Source organism: Phyllostomus hastatus, unplaced genomic scaffold (assembly GCF_019186645.2).
Source record: "Phyllostomus hastatus isolate PE091 unplaced genomic scaffold, TTU_PhHast_1.1 phas_contig_29, whole genome shotgun sequence".
In the NCBI taxonomy this organism is placed as follows: domain Eukaryota; kingdom Metazoa; phylum Chordata; class Mammalia; order Chiroptera; family Phyllostomidae; genus Phyllostomus; species Phyllostomus hastatus.
The window spans coordinates 2313669-2329739 of record NW_025333835.1 but is presented as its reverse complement, the minus strand read 5'-3'; the positions used below and the strand labels follow the sequence as shown (position 1 = coordinate 2329739).

General features: G+C 43.8%; 1 protein-coding gene and 1 pseudogene across 5 annotated transcripts in view; both read right to left on the bottom strand.

Moving 5' to 3' along the window:
* The window catches only part of TSC22D1 (TSC22 domain family member 1), a 152701-nt gene extending 148727 nt beyond the window's left edge, over positions 1-3974 (bottom strand). For 3 of the 5 annotated variants that reach the window (XR_006785704.1, XR_006785705.1, XM_045839081.1), the window contains exon 1: positions 46-3511. Coding sequence is in view for 3 of the 5 variants with exons in the window: in XM_045839081.1 (XP_045695037.1) it covers positions 46-2903 (2858 nt within the window). In the remaining 2 variants the exon portion in view is untranslated. The other 2 variants (XM_045839079.1, XM_045839080.1) reach the window with 2 other exon arrangements.
* An 8830-nt stretch (positions 3975-12804) lies between these two features.
* LOC123818670 lies at positions 12805-15843 on the bottom strand (annotated as a pseudogene).
* Positions 15844-16071: the final 228 nt, after the last annotated feature.

Here is a 16071-nt window from a genome sequence, read left to right as displayed (position 1 = left end):
ACTCTGAATCTGTTGATTGTCTGCAGAAATATGGCATAATCTTACCTCTCATCCTCGCCATCCACCAGCGGTAGCACCTTCAACGGGAAAAGAGAAGCAGAGGCTGCTAGGCTGCTGCTACTCCCATCTGAAACTGCTGACATTCCCCCACTGTCACCACAGATAGTCTGAGGTAAGCCAACTAAGGAGGGTTCCGCAGGGCGCCTGGCATCTTCAATTTGGCTTCCAATTGCCTGAGCTAATGACTGTGCAGAGAACTGAGAATTTAGTGATATCTGTTGTGCCAAAGGCAAATTTACATTAGCTGCTATGGAGGGAGGTTGACTAACACTTTGAATCATGTTACCATTTTGAGTGGCAGGGGGTTGTGCTATATTCTGTGGTGGAACCACGTTTGTTGGGGCAGAAGACAATCCAGAAGGACCAGCTGAACTAACCTGATTTGTAACAGAAATACTACTAGCAGAGGGTACAGGACTAACTGCAGGCAACTGCTGTGAAACAACTCCTTGAGCTACTGATTCTACTCCTTGTGGCTGGGGAGGCACAGTTAACAAGGTACTTTGGGGTGCAATGACCAGTTGTTGAGGAAGGCTTGAAACACTAGTTTGAACTCCCTGATGAAGAATTGCAGTCTGAGCAGGTGGAACTATTTGTGAAGATGGAGGAGCACCTTGCTGAATAACTGCAGGTGTGACTTGGGAAGAGGGCTGCTGCACTGCAGTGGGTACATTTGCTTGTTGACCAATATTTGCAATTTGACTGCCAGCAGGTACAGCAGATACTGCTGTTTGAGCCTGGCCAACAGGCTGGCCAGATGCCCCTACAGGTTGTGCTTGGACTGCCACAGACTGCACTGGCAGCTGGATACTCTGTGGCTGAGCCATAGGAATCACTGTTGTTCCTGCTCCCACTGCTGCAGAACTGGGCTGACCAGCGGACACTGCTTTTTGAAGGCTTGGCTGCTGCTGTACAAACTCAGAAGTAGAAATTTGAGTTGGTGGTTTACTGTGACCTGGAGCCATCTGTGTGGGAACAGTTGATTGTTGTCCATATTGTAACTGTTGGGATGTTGCCCCTGGAAGGGGAGCTTGTACAGGAGGAGCCGTCTGAGAATATGGCAGTTGGGGCTGAGCCAAACTAGAAATGGAAGGCTGCTGACCTAAAGTTGAAGTTATTCCAACCACATTAACAGGTGATGGCTGAATACCAGTCACAGCATTGATAGCGGCTTGCAGAGGAACTGGTTGAACACCTTGCTTTTGCTGATAGCTCAGTTCTTGAGACTGTAATTGTACTTGTGAGATCTGTGACTGAGAAACACTCTGTGGTATACTAACTGCTGAAATACTCTGAGGACCAGTGCTACTGAAATCCATCTGCTGAAGGGCCAAACCTTGAAGAGCTGGTTGTTGCTGCTGCTGTTGCTGCACCACCACAGTAGGGGCTCCCATCTCTCCACTTCCCACACTCTCTGTGTAGTGACTCAGTGTGCTGACACTACTGCTCACTGAACTCCCACTAGTGCTCTCCCTCTCAGAAGTCACTTCTATTGGGTTTAGTTTTACAGTTTCCACCACTTTATTTATCACACTTTCTGCAGCAGGTACAGCATTCTCTTTTTCATAGAACTCAGTGCAAGTCCACCTACCTTTTTTAAAAGGTTCAGAACTAGAATCTAACTTCACAACTCTGAACCTTGAAGTGTTAATTGTTGGCTGTTGTTGCTGACTTGAAACTGATCCCACAGCCATCCCTGCAGCTGCATTAGGTACACTGTTAACAACAGCAGAAGAAAGAGTACCATTGCCCATGCCACTCAAGATATTCACATTAACACTGCTATTAACTCCAGGCCCAACACTCACACTAGGAGCACTAGAAATATTGCTTGGGGTTATATTAGCATTACCAAGCACGTTGCTTGTCACATTAGGATTAAAACTACCCACAGCAGTAATGGTAACATTATTCATCGTATTAGTGCCAGTAACAGAATTTACTCCTATACTGCTGGTAGTACTGGGAGCACGGATATTAGTCATTACAGATGCAGGTGAGCCACCCGATGATGCAGCAGAAGTTGGTGCAGCTGGTATAACACTGTCAGAGCTTCCAGTTGTGGAGAGTTTTCTGGATATTGGGCTTGAGGGTGGCCCTCCAGGAATGGATGTACTGGCCACACCAGCGTGGGATGGGTGGTGGTGCCCATGGTGGAGGTGGTGCCCATGATGAATGTGATGGTGGTGATGAAGATGGTGTGGATGAGCATTCCCATTAATCACAACATTCTGTTGTGGAAGGTGAGGCAAATGAGGCTGTGGAAGGTGAGGCTGGTTGGGAGAGACTGCCCCAGGTGTCTCAGCTTCCTGGAAGTTATTAAGCGTCTCTTCTGAGGAACTGCGTTCAGGTTCCCCTAAGTCAGTAGCCCTGGAAAGTGATACATCAAGGATCTCGGAAGACGAAAGATCTTCTGTGTGAGACTCATCCAGATCATCATAGCTCTCAGTGTCCTCTGCTATACTGTTGTTAGAGCTGATGCTGGCGGAGATCTGGGCCGGGGTAACACTAGTTATCTGAAAGCCACTTTTCTTTTTCATTTGAGTTCCGCCTGGTGCGAGAGGCTGTGTCTGCAGCTGAGCCTGCGAAAGGAGGTTCAGGCTTTGTGGAGGCGGAGGCTGTGGTCCCGACGTACAAGATGCTGCAGGAGGTGGCGGCTGAAGCAGCGACAGAGGCGGAAGATCCTCGGAAGATGGGACATTACTAACAACGCCGGTACCTGCTGCAATGAGAGCAGAGGCGCTGCCACTGCCGCTGCCCCTTCTTGGGAACATCGCCGGGTGCGCCATCTTCCTAGCACTAATGTCTGCAGCGGCCGCGGCAGACTCAGGCGGCTGGTGCATTGTGTTGGGTACTGGGACGGAGAAGGCGAATGCCAATTTCCTTCTGCACGGTAATCTTTGTACTCAAGACGCAGGGAGGAAAACCAGACCTGACGCTTCGCCCGGCGCGATCCCTCCTTCTCTCCTCCTCCTCTTCAGCGGAAGGCACCCGCTGCTCCTGCCTTCGAAGGCGAGCTTCAGGAAGGGAGGATGAACGATGGTGAACAGGGCTGCCGAGGACCTGAAGGGGGAGGACCCCTTCAGTCCTACACCATTCACTTTCCCCTCTAAATATTAGCCCCCCCCCCCCGCTATATTCCGCTTCACGTGGGGTGTGGGGTTGTAGGGAGGGGGGAGACAAGCGGAGGAGGGAGACCAGGAGAGGGCTGGGAAAAAACAAGAAATGCCCACCTTCTCCGGACTACTCAGAGGCCACCTCAAACCCTCCTCCCGCCGCTCCAGTGGCGGTGGCTACTGCAAAACCTTCCCAGTGGCTCTGCACGAAGGCAACGCAAAGCGAGTGTCGCCTTCCCCTTGCCACCCCCCCGGCTCCGCTGCTGCGCCGGCAAGCCCCGAGCTCAGTGTCGCTCAAACCTCCCCTCTCGGCCCTGCGGTCCCCACTCGGCCCTCCCCCCACACCCCGCGGACCCTTTCAAACCCCCTGGGCTCGAGGTGGCTGCTCCGGGAGGAAACGGTGGCCAAGACTGGGGCTCGGACGACGAGGCTCCAAGCAGGGCGGTGGTGGGGCGCCCGGTACGGTGAGCCCAGCAACGAGGAGCGGGCGGGTGCGCAGAGACGCCAGGTTCTCGCGGAGTACGGCCAGGGTGCGGCAGCGGGAGCCCAGGGACCGCTCCATCACTGGCAGCCATGGAGCCCGAGCATTTTCCTCCCTCAGGCAGGCGCCTCTGCTCAGCACACGTCCTCGGGGAGTAAGGGGCCGGCGCTGGAGCCTTTACGAAGGGCGGCGGGACGTGCGCTAGCGTGGAGGGTGTGAGCTGCTCCTATCCTCTTCCTCCGCAGCCGGTCGTCCTCACCCCGCTGCTCTCGAGGCCAGGGTGGGAGGGGGCCACAAGCGGCAGCTGCTCCTTTCTCAGCAGCGGTGGTGGCCAGACGTGCTGGTGCAGCGACTGCAGCCGATGCCGTTCAAAAAAGGAGAGGTGGGGTTGATCGGTGTCGGCCAACCGGGGGCGGGTGAGCGCGGGGGAGGGCAGCGGGCGGGGAGGGGGCTGAGGGGGTTGTTACTAGTGCTGTGCTCCCGCTTCACTGTATCACCCGTCTCTCGCGGCATTGGAAGAGGAGGGACCAGCGCCTGAGCTCCGGAGGAGGAGGAGGGGCGAACGTCAGCCGCAGAAGGCGGCGGTGGCGGTGGCTGCGGGGGGGAGAGGGCCAGCCTAGGGGAAAGAGGAAAGATGGCGTCTGCGCATGCGCCCGGGTGCCGCAGACATAAAGCCGGTCCGGCAAAGAAGGAGGCGACGGGTGTTCGGACCTCCGCGAGAGCCTGGTGTCCGGACGGAAGTAGCCGAAGGCTGGCGGAGGGCGGAGGCGCTGATGCCTTGGGGTGGGTGGGTGGGGAATTTCGGCTGGGGGAGCGAATCCGGGTTGGCCTCTGAGACTCTGCCTGAGTGGGGGTGGGGCAGGATGAGGGGGCGCGCATGTTAGGTGTGTCTGCTCTTTTTTCACACGCAGCTGTGAGCGCGCATGCGGGAGTGAAGGGAGCGGGAGCGAAGGGAGCGCGGCCAGGAGGTTGTTGGAGCTCTAGGTATCGGGTGTACGCGCCCTGGGTGGTGCCCCCCCCCCCTGCGGAATAAATAATGAGGCTTTTCTCCGCAGCAACAGCATCACGAGTTTGGTTCCCAGGAGCCCGCCGCTGCCACTGCCACTGCCACGACATGAGTCAGGCTTTCTTCCTCCACTCGTGAGAGAGCCTTCCTCTCTTTTGCGCACCTGGATTCTACCCGGGCCACGCTGCCCTTGTCCCCATGGAAGATGATGCCGGAAGATGATGCCCTAGCGCTGGAGCTGCAGGGTCCACGGAAGGCTGGTGGCTCCTCACAAAAGGTGCTGCCTTTTGTGCTGTGCAGTTCGTCGCTGCCTGGCGGTCCCCCCACCCTTGACTGGCAGAGGCCAGCCAGCCCCATAGATATTGCAGCCGTTTGCAAGATAAATTGCCTAAGCTCCCTGTGGGGGGTGAGTTCTTGGAAATGGAGTGCTTGTCATCCACCCTTACCTGGAGCAAAGAAGCCGCAGGCTCTGTAAACTAGCTAACCTCAACAGGTGGAGCTTTATCTCCAGCAGGAATGTCTTTTGGTTTCATTGTCCAGGCTGTAACCCCCGCAGGTTTGACTTAGAAGACAAAGTTGCTTATTCAGGTTGCAACACGAGTGCAATGATAAGGGAAGACTCTTACCATTCTAGAAAAGGAATGAGCGGTGGCAATTCCAGTTTAAAAACCTGCTTGAGACTGTTTTAGTTCTACAGAGGCAATGTTGCATTTTGATTAGAGGCAATTTACTGGAAGTTGCTTCCCTGGCATTAACATCTTAAAACATTGTAACTCTAAACACTTTTTTACCACGAAGCGAAAATGTATTTCTTGATTAAAAAACAACAAAGCAATATGACAAACCCTAGAGAGAAATTTTTATTTTTTAAATTTAGATTCTAAACTTTAGGATCTAAACTTTAGTTTCTAAAAGTTTTAGGAACTAAACTTTTTTGTTTTAATTTAGTGATTTTAGAGAGAGAGGGGAAGGAAGGGAGAGAGAGAAGCATTGATTTGTTGTTCCACATATTAATGTATTCATTGGTTGATTCTTATATGTGCCCTGACTGGAGATGGAACCTGCACCTTTGTGAGACAGACACTCTAACCAACTGAACTACGTGGCCAGGGTTGAACGTTTATGGTTAGACCTGATTAACTTTCACAGCTTAACAGATATATACAACCCTATTTCAGGAGTGTATTAAAGCATAAACAACTGTAGCTTTTTGCAGAGTTTTGATACAAGTCTGTCAAATCAACATGTTGCCTCTAGGTTTCTCTAAACTTCCCCCCCCCCCCATTAATCTCTCAAAAATTCACATCACCATTCTCTTACACTGTTGAGTAGAAATACATCCTCAATATCCCATGTAATCCTGTATCAGAGCTATGATATATTGTTGCTTTTTCTGTGCCCCCCCCACTAAGCCCAAAAAGCAGGACTACATTTATTTTTACTTTAAATTGTCTATGTGGAGCTCTGTGCTAGATGCAAAATTATGTGCTCATAAATAGTGAAAGGGATATGTAATAAAAATGAAATACATTTGTACTTGTTTTGTGATATTTGCATGTTAATCTGTGAATGATTGTATTTTTAAAACTATGAGCATTTATTGTGTTTTACAAAAATATAACTTCCTTTTTAGTACCCCCAAAACTTTTGATTCATACGATATGCCTGTAATGGTTGCCATCCATTGCTGAAATGCAAATCTGACATACTTTTTCAATAGTTTTTGAATAGAAAATAGAAACTATCCTAACCAATTGAAATTGCCCTGGAATGTAGATAAAACTACAGTGTAAAAGAAAATATTCTTGGTCTCTCAAAATGTTGCCTTAGGTAAGAGTTTTAAATTACCCCAAACAACAGCTCAACACCCCCTGGGGCACCTAAGTACCTTTTATGTTCCTGCTAATATCGTTAGAAGCAGAAGAAACTCACATAATAAAGTTTTACCCAAAGTTGAAGGAACGAGTTACCAGAATGAGCCTATAAAAACATATTTATTCTAATAACCAGGAGCAAAGGGTATTGTTGTTTGGCTGTTTTGATCTTGGGGGTGTTACAGAACAGACAAGGGGGGCCTGGGACAATATACTATTATTGAAAGAAGGCCCCGGGTCCGTTATGTCCGCTGCCCTAGGAAAGACGTCTCTCAATGCCAGAGATTTGTGAAAAGGAAAGAAAATGTTTATTTAATGCTATACAGACTTCAAGTAGTGACCTAATGTCTTCATCAATAATCCCAAAGTCCCTTAAAACACCCACAAACAGACACAGTCCTTCCTTCCTTCCCCCTTTGCCCAGTCCAGAGTACCATATCTCAGGAAAGGAAAACGAAGTCCATGGCTCAGACAGTCCTCTGGTTCTTAGTTAGTCCTCCATCTCAACTGGGAGACCTCCCTGGGTTCCCGGCACCCTCGGCTGAGTCGCCGGGATCTCTGCTAAAACCAGGTGGTGGTTCCCCTTCTAAAGCTGTGGGGGTCCCCACTCTGTCCAGGCCTCGTGGTTCTCCCTCTCAGGGCTGCGGGAAGGGGAGAGTCCCCACTCTGTCAAAGCCGCGTGGTTCTCTCTCCTAAAGCAGCACGGTTCTCTCTGAGATGCAAGAGTCTCCACTCCGTCAAAGCCGCGTGGTTCTCTTTCTCAGGGCTGCGCATGGCTCTCCTTTTCAAGGCAGCATGGTTCTCCTTCCTAAAGCACCATGGTTCTCTCTCTCTGGGATGTGCATGGCTCTCCTTCTCAGGGCTGCGCATGGCTCTCTCCCCTAATGGCCGCCAAGTCTGGGTTTTAAATCTCCGCGGCCAATCTTCCTCTGCAGCCTCATTTCCGACTCCTCCCACACTCAGCTTCACATGCCAGAGCTCATATCCTTCCAGCTTTACTGGGCTGCCATCATGAGTCTGGGCAGGTGTGGCCCCATGTCATGGAGCCAATCTTCTCTGAGCTCCCACGCAGGCGCTGTAGCTTGGGGGATCTGCCCCCAGTCACGTCTTGGTGGGGAAGTTACTTCCATTCCCCTGGCTCAGAGATGATCACAGCTTTCTAACATATCTAAGCAACCAGCCAAAGGCTATAGATATGTTAAATGACCACACCAGAGGGTAGCTGCAAGGTTGTTGCTATGCAAAACAGCTCTCAATGGCCCTGCTCCATTTGTCCCTTCCCCCAACCCACACCCTGGGTGGGGGGGATGGAGACATCTTAAAATCTCCTGGACACCTTAAGTTCTGGACCCCATTTCAAATGCCCATTTGGGGTCCCCCCTCTTGGCTGCACCCTGTAACAGGGGTAGGAATATTATTTCTTTTAAATTAAGAGTTTTGTTAAAACAAAATTTTTCCACAACACAAGAAAATACGGTCTTTTCAAATGCATTTCATTTTTGTTTGCCATATCACTTTCAGATTCCTGTTTCAGCTCCATCACATTCCACTAAGACATAAAGACCAACTCTGCAGTTATGAAAACCTCACTTTGAAAAAACAACTCTGAATGCATGCATATGCATGTGCGTCTTTCTCCAACCCCTCTTTCTAGTTGCCACCATTTCCATGACCAGCAATACCCGGATACAAGTACATTAAAACAGAAGCACTTAAACAACCAAGTGATACCGTATTACCACCATTTAATTTATAAAGACTTCATTTTTATATTAATATTAAATGCCTACTGCTATGTGTAATGAACTCATAAATCCTTTAGCCCAGTACTTAGAGTTATCCTTTGCCTTTTGAAAGACTGAATTTCACCTGTTACATTCTGAAGGTATAGCCCTGATTAACTCTGTTAACTAAGAGATTAATGTGTAGTGCAGTGTTCACTAAAATCCAATTATTGTGACATTGCAAACCATGTAGATTTGGCTGTGTTCAGTGTTTTTTTTTCTGCCATAAAATAGAAAATTAGCTTAACATTATATTATAATTTACCTAGTTGTGAGAACTATGGAATAGGTCAGTATTTAAAGCCAAGTAATTCACTAGAAGTAAAGCCCCCAAAGAGCAGGAAGAAAATACTTAGACTCAGAATAACTGTGACTGGCAGAAGTAGATATTAAAGAGAAATGTGTACAGAAAATAATGCCACTGTTACACTCCAGAAATTATTCTACCTAACCAGTATTTCAGGCATGCAATATTACTTATCTGGGACTTTTGAATGTCATCTGAAAAAGAAAGTCAAACTTTTAAACATGTTAAAGACCAAAAGCTATAGAGTAAATGTGAAGATCTGTCTTTATTGAGCAATTGGTGAATCAGGCAGCATCCAATCTGGCAAGTAGAGAGGTGCTCCAAGAAGTTATAGCATATGGAAGGCATTTATAGGCAGAAATTGGGTAGGACAAAGTTATTAGCAAAAGAAGAGACAACATTGTTTCAGGCAAGGTTAATTTTCCTTAGAGAAGGAGAGGGGGTTCTTAGGAGGCCGGTTGTTTCAGCTTCTGGAGGTGGAGGAAATATAGAGAGTCACATGACATATTACCTCATTGGTACTCACCAGAAAATTCCAGACTGACCCATTAAGATTACATTCCTGGAGAAGCTTGGAACTGCAGTTGGGTCATATATTAAGTGTACAAGTGACTCCATTTTGGGCCTTTGGCTTTCTTTTCAACAATAAGTTACAAAAATGTGAAAAAGTCACACATTTTGACATAGGAAAACACTTACGCATGGGGATACCACAGCATGTAAATGCTATTTGACTTCTGCAATACCACAAAATGCTTATTTTGAAACATTTCACTCAAATTTCAGTATTGTTTAGCTTATAATGATTAATATTTTGAAGGCTTTGTTAAGCATTCAATATAAGTGTGTTTCTGGTGAGCTAAACAATTTTATATCCTCAAGGGAGGATATAAATATTTTCCCATTTTAGCAATTAGCTTTCCCTGAACATGAGAGCCTATAGATTGGAGGCAATAATAACCTAGTCTTTCCAACACATTCTAAGGACCAATTTGTATTTGTACATCTTTTGAATATTTATAGAAATAAACATGTTTGCCATATTTTTTGAATCATAAAAGAATGAAGAAAGCCCTGGCTGGCATAGCTCAGTGGATTGAGCTCAGGCTGTGAACCAAAGCATCACAGGTTCGATTCCCAGTCAGGGCATATTCCTGGGTTGCAGGCCAGGTCCCCAGTGGTGGCCACATGAGAAGCAACCACACATTGACGTTACTCACTCTCTCTTTCTCTCTCCCTTCCCCTCTCTAATAAAAAAATAAATAAATAAAACCTTTAAAAGAGAGAAAATCACATGCAGATTTAGAATGTTGAGAGTTTATGCAATCACCTTTAATAAAAAAGAGTACAGAAACTTGAATTTATGGTTCAGAGGGCACACTGATACACATTAGCTCATTTAGGTCTACCCTTGAAGAGAGGAGGCATTATTACTCTCATTTTAGAAGTAAGTGGCCACAGAGAGGTTAAAGAACTTGTCCAAGGTTTATGCCTAAATCTGGATACTCAGGTCTTATTAATTTCAGATTCTATGTCTCTGGGTTTGAGGTGGTTTTCTGAAAAAGCAGTCTGAACTCTAGGGACTAGTATTTTTCAAAGTTCTCTTGGAAATTAATGTGTTCTTTTAATGCTTTTGAATACAAGGGAGATATGCCACACATATCCTAATTGCATACAGCATTTCTTTTACATGAAGAAGATAAAAGACTTTTTCTGTTTGAACAAATGTAAATGTTACAGATTCATCTGCAGTCCATCTTTTCTAACTTACAAATGTGTTGATTTGGAGAATTTTCTTACAACTCAAAAAAAAAATCAGACTTGGCCATTGTGGCTCACTTGGTTGGAGCATCATCCCATAAACTGGAAGGTTGTGCATTTGATTCCCAATCAGGGCACATGCCTAGGTTACAGGTTCAGATCCCAGTCAGGGAGCATATGAGAGGCAATTGATTGATGTTTCTCTCCCTCTCTCTCCCTTTACCCCGACCCAAGGACAAAATCAATAAGCATGTCCTTGGGTGAAGATAAAAAAAAAATCATTTCTAACTTCAGTTACAAAACTGTGAAGTGGCATTGAAAACATCATTTGTTAATTTAAAATTTTTAAATTTAACCCTCTAACTTCTTCAGATGATAACTAATATTTATTGAATCCCTACTTAATACTATACATCATTCTAAATGCTTTAAGTGTTTTAACTCACTTGATCCTCACAACTGTATAAGTAGGAACTATAATTACCCCATTTTACAAATAAGGAAAATGAGGTGTAGAGAGGTTGAAGTCTAATAATTTGTCAACAGTACAGCTAAGGTACAAATTCCTGCAATGCAACCACCCCTTCCCAGCTGCCTCTAAGACATACTGTTAAATCAGTCTCCTGCCAATTCTAGCTACCAATTTAAATTTCTACAGAATGCTCAATGTTTCAAGTTTTCTAAATTAGATATCACCAAAGAATCTAGGAACACCATTTTCTCCTGATGCAGAGATATTCTAAGAAAGAAAGCACATTTTAAAGACTCTACTGTGGCCACATAGGAATGGGACATAAATGGACAGAACAACGAGTTGATAAGTTGGATGATCCTTCACTGATCAAAAACAGATGTTGAATGCTTTTAAAATAAATGTTAATCACACATAATTGAGGAAAGCTGTATATACAGGACAAGATAAATGTTTTCCCATTTTAGTAATTAACTTTTATTGAATAAGAGAGCATGTAAAATAAAGGAAATAATAACCTAGTCTTTCCAACATATTCTAAGGACTATTTGTATTTTTATATCTCTTTGAATACTTAAGTTATAGAAATAAACATATTTGTTACACTTTTGGTATCATAATTTTAATAAGACCTTCATCTTTTTGCCATACATACACCAAAACCAGGTCAAGAGGTGCAAACAAATCATCGCAGCCACTGTTTCTTTACATTTAAAGGTTAGAATACATAGGCATATCATGAGTCTCAAAGCTCAAGGGAAAAGGAATGGCTATTGAAGTCATTCCTTAACATGTAATTTTCCTTTGGTCATTCATCTTCCTCTGCTCTGGCTTATCTATTAGGAGAATAAAATTGATAAAATAGTTTTAGTAACTTAAATTTACATTTTAAGTTAATTTCATTTTAGAAGAAAAAATCATTGGTCTTAAAAGCAAAAATCTTTTCTGATTTTAATACTTTTAAGAAGAAGAAAAGAAAATCTTAGATGCATGCAAGCTAAATTGTAATCAGAAGCACAGGATAAAATCTGGTTAATAACATGACATAGACCAGTAATGGCCATAGTACTATTTACATATGAAATTTGTTTATGAAAACTTCATGAATGATAAAGTTAGAATGATTAATGAGGAAATGTTGAAATTTCAAAGAAAAGCATGAGATGGAATTTAGGAAGGAAACCTGAACAAAATTAATATATTTTATTACATGTAATATATACACAGTTGACAATTTCAAGAAAATTAACTATATAACTGACTCACCCTCTTCACTGAGTTAAATATAAAGTTAATTGCAAAGATGCCAGCAAAGCTTTCCATCAAAAATTGGAAGAGAAGTTCCAACAGAAGGTGCTTTCTTGCCCCAATTATTTATAGACAGAAGGGGATCACATGACAATGCCAACTCCGTAATTTAACTTTGATGTTTCAGAAGAGTTTCTAGACACCCTCTTTATTGAAGTCATAACTGACATACAAAAATAGTTAATTACACATATATCAAAACATGTTTTGATCAGTTGCCTCTCACATACCCTGGCCCACAATCCAGGGATGTGCCCTGACTGGGAAGTGAACCGGTGGCCTATCAGTTGGTAGGCCAGCACTCAATCCACTGAGCCACACTCAATACATGTTTTGAATAAAATGGGGTAATACTCTATGTTACGTCAATGTTGATCCTAAATTATTTGATAAATAACAAGAATTTTGAAAGGAATACTTAAAATGAAAACATCTTAAGAAAGGAGCTAAGTTTTGTTTTACTCTGTCAGCATATGATAGGAACTCAGTAAGAACTTGTAAAGAATCTTAAACCCCACATTATGTAATAATAGTCATTGTAATTTATCATATGAACTTTACTACTGGACTTTTTTTTTTTGAGGACTTACTGTAATTTATTGAGAGCCTCCCTCCCTGCCCTGGTAGTCTCTAAGTCATTTTTTCCTCTTGTAGATCTTGTGCACCAGCCTCAGGAAGATGGCTGGGGACAGGGGCAGTGAGCACTGCTCAATGGGACCTGTAAGGCGGCTGTAACTGTCTTCTTTGTACTGCATAAACACAGCCTGCAGATTCAGCTTTTCTTACAGTGCCTTCACCCAGGCCACCTTCTCAGCCTCCTTCTGTCCATAAGATCTGACACTGTTCCAGAGAAGCCGGTTGCATACACTGAACCACCAGCTAGCTGCATTTACCGTCCTGGATGTCAGCACCTATCTTACCTGTCACACTGGAGTCTCCAAAGAGGTCAAGGTAATCATCCTGAATCTGAAAGAGCTCCCCCATCTCCAGCAGGATCTTCTTGGCATTGGCTTGTTCCTTCTCCCCATCAATGCCTGCCATATACATGGCAGCAGCTACAGGAAGGTAGAAGGAGTAGAAAGTTGTCTTATACTTGACAATAGATTTGTACCTCTCTTCAGTGTATCTGCCAAGATCCACACTGCCTTGTAGTCCAGGGCCTGTCCAATCTCAGTCTGATAGGAACTCTGCAGGAAGAACTCCATCAGGCTCAGGTGATAGGGCTGCTCTCAGCAGTAGAGCTTCAGCAGTTGGTAGATACATGCTTCCAGAAGAACTGTATCATTGATGGCGTCCAAACTGATGCCTGGCTTCTGATACTAGCAGATCTGACCCTGTCAGGTGAGGAATTAATCCATAATGTCATCTGACACCAGGAAGAAAGCATGGAGCAATTCCATACACCAGCCCACAGTCATGGCCTCCTGGAGACTGTCAGCATCCAGCTTTCTCGGTTCCACCAGACCCTGGAAGGCGTCAGCACGGTAATGCCCCACTAGCACTTGCCTCTGATGATGTATTCCAGGCCCTCCTTGAGACAGGCAATAGCATTTCCTATTTCTGGGTGCCCCATGTCATCCTCATTCAGCACCCTGGCAATCTTGGAGAAGTGCTAGATGAAACTCTGCCTTTTTGGGTCACAAACATCCAATTTCTGGCCTCCATTAATTCTGAGGGAAGAGTGAAGTATTCTGCTACTGGATGCAGGTTCTTTGCCCTGTACTTTTCATAAGATGTTTCTGAAGAACATTAAGTTCAGAAGTTATGACATTAGGAAACAAGCTCATTATTAAAATTTTGGTCAAGGGCATCCAACAGTATTAAATTTCCTTCTCTATTCTTTACTTGATCTCTGTAAAATTCTCCAGGTCCACCCTAAGCCTATAACAACTTGCTGACTACTCTTTCTCATGGAACATCATGCCCAGAGCATTTTTGTTGAGTGAAAATGGTAAGAGGAGTTGAGTCCGATCTCTTTTTCTGATAGGTTTGCAAATGTTTAGATACAGTGCATTATGTTAAATACTGATTAAAACTGGGATCCTTAGACTTTGTGGTTTCTGAAAATGCATTCTTTACATCCTGGCTTAAGGATGGGGAAAAGTCATGTGCTTCTTCCAGTTAGATGACCTCCAAAACTATTTTCTAAGAAACTTACAAAGCCAACAATGAATGGAGTAATTTTGGATAAAATTACCTATTTTTTTTAAGTTTAACTTGGTTAATATTCTAAAAAATTTACTAGCACTATTGGTCAAACATTGTGAAGTAGTAATATAGAAGGAGGATTTGGCTACTATTTTTCATGTATACCCACATGGAATTTTTCCTCCTATTTATGATTGTGAAGGGTGACAGGATCCACCCCAAAATATGCTGCTCTGGTATATTGACTATATTGAGCTGTAGTCACTTGAAAAACAGCAAATGTTTTTTAGCTCTGTCTGGGTGGCCCAGTTGGTTAGAGAGTCATCCCAATACACCTGGTCAGGCACCTACAAGAATCACCCAATGAATGAGTCAGTGGAACAACAGCTCATCCCTTCCCTTCCCTTCCCTTTCCTTTCTCTCTCTCTCTCCTCTCTCTCCCCTTCTCTCTCTCTCTCTCTTTCTCCCCCGCAAAAAGTAAGTAAGTAAGTAAGTAATGAAACAGCAAATGCAGGGAGAGACTTTCTTTTAACTCCCCTTATTTGCCTAAACACAGATCCTCCAGAAGGAACTTAACTGTCATAAATCCCCTCCCTAGGAGTTTTATGAACCAGGGAAAGGAGGCTACCTCCCATCTATTGATATTCTTCTAAGGATCCTTTCCTTAAATTCATTTACTCTCCCTGGGAGGCCTGTATTCCCCCTGCCCTTTACTTATTAAAATGGAATTTAATCCTGAATTCTAAGCCACCTTGGAGAGTTACTCATTTTTCCTGGGCTCTCCCATGTATGCATAAGGTATACATGTTAATAAGCTTCTGTATGTTTCTCTCTTGTTAATCTCTCTTTTATTACAAGGCTCTTAGCTAAGAACTCAGAAGGGTAGAAGAAAATTATTTTTTTCTCCCCTACAATTACCAGCATAATAAAAACCATCTTCTACTACATAACTAAGCTTAGAATAAAGAAGATACCATGCTGATTTTTATAGATATGTTTTAAAATTAAGTACATAATATTTTTCTCACCGTATACAAGTATTCAATAAATTCTTTTTTAATGATAATGATTCTGTAGTTGAGTTTATTCCCAATGAATACACAGTAATTGACTGAAAGTAGAACTTCTGTATGCTACCCCTTTGGAAGAACAGGGAAATTAGGGCCTTAGAGCCTCTGAGATATGTAGGATCTTCAGAGGAGGCAAGTCAACATTTCCACCCTGCTCTGCATTATTGAAATGTCCAAAGAGAATAGTATTTGGCACTGTTTCCAATGATTCTGTTCTAATAAGACATTAGCTTAACATTTATCTTATTACTTATTAGTTGTACCAGATGAGTCACTCATTTAAGACTCAGACCTTAACATAGTTTAAAATAGCTTTGATCTACAAGTCAAAAAGTTTTTTGAATGCTGAATAGATTTTATAACAGACATCATTCCCCATCCCTCTGTTTCTTTCCTTCTCATTCACTGTTCCACCCATTGCCTTCACCATACCTCAGAAATTGAAGTTACAACCATTTTCACTTTGATGAAATCCCAAGGAAGTTATATTTCTTTTTCTTCTTTGTGACAATCATATAGCAACAGTTAATAACACCATTTGCTATTTCCTTCATCCTAAGTACATAATGAATTGTATTTCATGAATAGTACTGCTACAAAAACATAGAGGATAAAAACAAATAAAAGGATATCAACTAATTTAAAAAAAGAACTTTCAACATTTCACAAATACACATCAACAAC